The sequence below is a fragment of the Saccopteryx leptura genome, chromosome 5 (assembly GCF_036850995.1).
Source record: "Saccopteryx leptura isolate mSacLep1 chromosome 5, mSacLep1_pri_phased_curated, whole genome shotgun sequence".
Classification (NCBI taxonomy): Eukaryota; Metazoa; Chordata; class Mammalia; order Chiroptera; family Emballonuridae; genus Saccopteryx; species Saccopteryx leptura.
The window spans coordinates 51,099,015-51,105,014 of record NC_089507.1 but is presented as its reverse complement, the minus strand read 5'-3'; the positions used below and the strand labels follow the sequence as shown (position 1 = coordinate 51,105,014).

General features: G+C 38.4%; 1 protein-coding gene across 2 annotated transcripts in view; it reads left to right on the top strand.

The window, feature by feature from the left end:
- The first annotated feature begins 264 nt into the window (after positions 1-264).
- Positions 265-6,000, top strand: part of LOC136406376 (UDP-glucuronosyltransferase 2B31-like) — a 39,438-nt gene continuing 33,702 nt past the window's right edge. Inside the window, exons 1-2 of one of the 2 annotated variants that reach the window (XM_066386391.1) lie at positions 265-1,030; positions 2,776-2,924. In XM_066386391.1, the coding sequence (XP_066242488.1) occupies positions 310-1,030; positions 2,776-2,924 (870 nt within the window). In that variant the 5' untranslated portion in view covers positions 265-309. Of the gene's footprint in view, positions 1,035-2,775; positions 2,925-6,000 lie in introns of both variants that reach the window. The other variant, XM_066386390.1, reaches the window with a different exon arrangement.

Genomic DNA, 6,000 nt, shown 5'->3' with positions numbered 1-6,000 from the left:
AAACAGTCATCCTTCAATCCTATAGTTTTCACTTTCATCTGTACTACATAATATAATATAGGGGTATTAAAAGATAACTCTTAGCTGGATTATAGCACTTGTAGATATAACACAAATTTGTATAAAAAATAAGTCTTCTATCTTATGATTTTTTTGGCTTGCAATTAAATGTTCTGACTGTTGATATACTGTATTTACTTCGAGGTGTAGAAGTTATATTTTAACTTTTATTGAGATCTCCTTGGAGATAAACATGAACTTTAGCAGAAGGAGAAAGCTATTTGAAAAGAAGCATTATATTCCACCAGGATGTCTACGAAGTGGATTTCAGTTCTGCTGCTGCTACAGCTGAGCTGTTCCATTAGCCCTGCGTGTTGTGGAAAGGTGCTGGTGTGGCCCACAGAATACAGCCATTGGATCAATATGAAGACAATTCTGGATGAACTCGTCCAGAGAGGCCATGAAGTGACCGTTCTGACATCTGAGGCTGCAATTCTTGTTGATGCCACCAAACCATCTGCTATTAAATTTGAGATTTTTCCTACATCTTTAACAAAAGAGGATTTTGAAGTTCTTTTCACGCAGATGAACAATAAATGGACATATATGCCAAAAGATACATTTTGGGATTATTTTTCACTAATGCAACAAATCCTTTTACAATATTATGATTATATTCAAAAACTTTGTAAAGATGTAGTTTTGAACAAGAAACTTAGGACAAAACTACAAGAATCCAGGTTTGATGTCATTCTTGCAGATGCCATTGGACCCTGTGGGGAGCTGCTGGCTGAGCTACTTGAGATTCCTCTGGTGTACAGTCTCCGCTTCTCTCCAGGCTATACCATTGAGAAGCACAGTGGAGGACTTCCATTCCCTCCTTCCTACGTACCTGTTGTTTTGTCAGAATTAAGTGATCAAATGACATTCATGGAGAGGGTAAAAAATATGATGTATGTGCTTTATTTTGATTTCTGGTTCCAAACATTTAATCAGAAGAAGTGGGATCAGTTTTACAGTGAAGTACTAGGTAAGTCATATTTTTAGTTGGTAACATGAAGTTCTACCTTTCCTTGTGCCTTAGAAGGTGAGTTTGCATGAATCTTAAGTCAGAGGAATTTGTCTTTTATAAGTAAAATGGTGAAATAAAATTATACAATGATCTCTCATTGTAAATTATACAGTCATTGAGGAACTGCTTCCTCTTGTATGTTTTAGTGTGATTTATAAACTGAACTATTTTACCATGTTATCTAAAAGATTCATTTATGGCCCTGGATGGGTAGTTCAGCAGTAGAGCATCGGACCAGCATGTGTCAGACTCAGGTTCCATTCTCAGCCAGGGCACACAGGAGAAGCGCCCATCTGCTTATCCACCCTTACCCCTCTCCTTCCTCTCTATCTCTCTCTTCCATTCCCACAGCCAAGGCTTCACTGGAGCAAAGTTGGCCCAGGTGCTGAGGATGGCCCCATGCCCTCCACTTCAGGCGCTAGAATGGCTCCGGTTGGAATAGAGCAATGTCTCAGATGGGCAGAGCATTGTCCCTGGTGGGCTTATTGGGTGGATCCTGCTCAGGGGCATACAGGAGTCTGTTTCTCTGCCTCTATGCTTCTCACTTCAGAAATTTTTTTTTTTTTTACAGAGACAGAGAGAGAGTCAGAGAGAGTGATAGATAGGGAAAGACAGACAGGAACAGAGAGAGATGAGAAGCATCAATCATCAGTTTTTCATTGTGACACCTTGTTCATTGATTGCTTTCTCATATGTGCCTGACCGTGGGCCTTTAGCAGACTGAGTAACCCCTTGCTCGAGCCAGCGACCTTGGGTCCAAGCTGGTGAGCTTTGCTCAAACTAGATGAGCCCACGCTCAAGCTGGTGACCTCGGTCTTCTGCATCCCAGTGCAACGCTCTATCCACTGCGCCACCACATGGTCAGACAAAAAATAAAAATATTTTAAAAAATAAAAGATTCATTTACAATAGAGAAATAGAGTGGATCTATGCCAGCCTTCGGAACCTATTATTTGAAGTACCTAATGATTTCACATCCCTTCATTATGTATTTATGAATCATCTGTTTAAAAACCTAAAATTTTGTTACAGGGTGGACATGTAAGTCACTAAACTATATTTTGTGAAAACTCTCCCTTCATTAAAAACAAAATAAGCCAAAATTAAGAATGAGGACATCTATTACCATACTTAATAAAAATACTCAAGCTGGGGTTTTTTTCAACATTTTTATTAATGTACAAGTATTATTATGCCCTTAAAATGAATTAAATGCAGTTATATTACTAGAAATTAAGCTACAATTTCAAAGCCTCCGTTTTTGGTAAATCTAGGGTCAAAGGAATAGCTCACTAAATTGTAGAAACTACACTAAGCAATCTAGGGAGAAGTGTTTCCATGGCTATGGTAGAATTAATTGATTAAGGAGTTGAAATCATTGTTGACATTTGCAACTGTTACTTTTGCACTTTACAGAGTAAACAAATGCATGTTTAATTCAACAGTGGCTTAGGTTTCATCAATTTCTACAGTTGTGAATTACTGATTAGATGTCAGTGAAAAAAGACACTTACACTTTATCATATATATTTTTCATATGTATGAACATGATATCAGATAACTGCATATAAAGATATGTTTGTATTATCCAATCAGAGAACTTTAAACATCTTGGACTACATTATTCCAAATGTTTTTCTGAAAACTAAATGTCATATTCACAATATTATCATTTCTCTAACTTTTGCTTTTCCCCCTTTCAGGAAGGCCCACGACATTATCTGAGGTAATGGGGAGAGCTGAAATATGGCTCATTCGAACCTATTGGGATTTTGAATTTCCTCGCCCATTTCTGCCACATTTTGAATTTGTTGGAGGGCTCCACTGCAAGCCTGCTAAACCTCTGCCTGAGGTAAACCTATTCATGTTTGTTTTTGTTGTTTACTTTGCACTTTCAGTATAAATGATTTTGTGTTCTTCACTTAGAACATCTGATCACACTGAGAACTGCCAATTAGACACTCATAGATTTCAGCCCTGGTTGAGTGGCTTAGTGCATAAAGTGTCAACCGGTGAGCCAGAGGTCACAGGTTGGTCAGGGCACCTACCGAAGCAATCAATGAGTACACAAATAAATGGAACAACTAAGTGAAATGAGTTAGTGCTTCTCTATCTCTTCCTTCCTCTCTCTCTCTCTCAAATCAATGAATAAAATTTTAAAAAAAGAGAGAAACTCATAGATTTCTATACTATTACAAGTGTTTGAATGTCATCATTACAGAATAAAAATTATACTTAGGAGTCCTTTGGAGACTTTGGAACCAGGATCAGCTAAATTAAGGCCTTTATTATTTAACACATAAAAAAGTATAAGCCAGCAGTGCAAAGAAGGATTTTATTTTTTTAATTAATTTTTTTTTTATTTTTAACACAGACAGGGAGAGATGTCAGAGAGAGTGACAGATAGGGAGAGACAGACAGGAAGGGAGAAAGATGAGAAGTATCAATCCTTCATTGTCGCATATTAGTTGTTCATTGATTGCTTTCTCATATGTGCCTTGACCTGGGGGCTACAGCAGAGCGAGGGACCACTTGTCAAATCCAGCGACCTTGGGTTCAAACCAACAATCTTTGGGTTTGAGCCAGCGGCCATGGGGTCAGGCCTATGATCCCACACTCAAACTGGTGAGCCCATATGCAAGCCCGATGAGCCCACACTCAAGCCGGCGACCTCAAGATTTTGAACTTGAGTTATCCGCGTCCCAGTCCAACCCACTATCCACTGCACCACTGCCTAAAATTATTCAATGCAAAGAATAATTTTAAGGTGACTAGCATAGTGCAAGGATAAGTACTAAATATGTAGGGGAGCAGTGTGGACACAGTTTGTGCTCCCACACACCGGATACTCTATTTGGAAAGATATATACAATAATATAAGCAAGTAATCAAAATTGTGGAAAGAATTGTAATAAAAAATATATATAATGCTACTATAATGCTAGAGAACATCCCATGAGACTAGATCATAATAACTTCAGGAGTTACAACAGGAATCTGGTATAACTGAATAGAGAACATCCTTGTTTTTGTCTCCATTCAAAAACAAAAATTTATTACTTATCCACAACCAAGAATGCCTTGTGGAAATTTTGGTATCCAGCATCATCTGCCAAGGCACCTGGGAAGAAACTCAGTCACTTATGTATCAGGTAATATGCAGAAAGACTCTGGTACTGGCTGTGATACCACAGGACATTGTGAATGGGTTCCTCCACCTCATGACTGCTGTTCAGCAGCACCCACAGAACCCAGACTTGGGCAGCCACCTCTGGGTTAGAGAGCTTTTGTGAAAGGCCTAATTTCCCGAGAAGTTTCAGAACATTGTTGGAGCACAAAATATATGTGTTTGCATTGATGTAAGAGGAGAGCTCAACTTTGCCAGCAGTGTTCCTTCTCCGAGGCAGCACAGCTTAGGGCTACAGGAGGCTATCATTGCTCCCACAGGGACAGGGAGAGCTGATAAGGAGACGGTGATTTTCCCTGGTATCCAGGATACTTCAAAGGGGCTTCATTTCCCTGTCACAGCATCAGTACCTGGTGAGAGGGAGCAGACAAGAGAGTGCCATGTGAGGTTCCCAGAGGGCATTGAAGAGACACAGTCCCTCCTGACAGCATTCTGTACTCCATCATGAAACTTGACCACAAACCATGAAGGAAACCTCTCCTACAGATCCCCACAATTAGCCTGCGGGCGCCAACAGTGAACTGCATTCCAAACCCATACCTCCTCGTCTGTGGCCAGCTCCATGTACAAGCTGCCAGGGGCAGCACAAGAGCAAGATTTGTTAGAAGACTGGGGAGAAAGAGCAAAATGCAGGACAGGGTTTGTCAACAAGAGAGAAACCACAAACTTGAGCTGTAGCACCACCGTCAGGTCTGGTCTTTTATAAGATGGAGGGAAGACAAACAGGCTTAAGAATTCTCCCACAAGAGGGAGCAAGAAGCACAGGGCAGGAATATTCATACAAGGTCTAAAAGAATATCATCTATAGCAAATTTTACATTAATCCTCCAGCAACCAAATACAGACAGGGAAACATGATTTACACCACCCAAAAAATTGAAAATAGCTGTGTTAAGGAATCTCAGTGATCTACTAAAAACACAGAACATTGTGCACTGTTGATGGGAATGTAAAATCAGTGCAAACTCTATAAAAAATAGTATGTTCTTCAAGAAATTAAAGTAGAGCTACTATGTGATCGAGAAATCCTATTTCTGAGTATATTTCCAAAAGTAAGAAAAGCAGCATATAAAACTATATTATTATTCCATGTTTCTTGCAGAATTATTCACAATAGCCAATATATGAGAACAACTTAAGTGTCTGTCAATAAATGAATGGGTGTAGATGTGAAATACATACACACACACAAATACACACACAATAGAACATTATTCAGCCATAAGAAAGAAGGATATATTACCATTTGAAACAATATAGATAAACCAATGAAGGCATTATGCAAAGTGACATATGTCACACAGGAAAAGACAAATAATGTATAACATCACTTATACAATACATAGAATCTAAAAAAGGTATACTTCTAGAAACAGAGAGTAGAATGCTGATTACCATGGACTAGTAAAAGGGAAAAGGGGGTTAAGAAGAAGTTGGTCAAAACATACAAACTTGCAACTCAATGATAAAGTTCAGGAGATGTAGTAATTATAGCCAACAATACTCTATTATATATTTGAAAATTTATAGAGACCTGATCTTAAATGTTCTCACAATACACAGAGAAAGGTAATAAAATGACCTAATAAAGATGTTTAGTAATGCGAAGGTGGTAATCATATTCTATAAATAAATCAACTCAATATACCATACCCCTTAAATTTATAGGACATTATACACCAATTATATCTCAATTTCTTTAAACAAAACCTTCAAATAATGATTAGAATGAGAAAGTAAA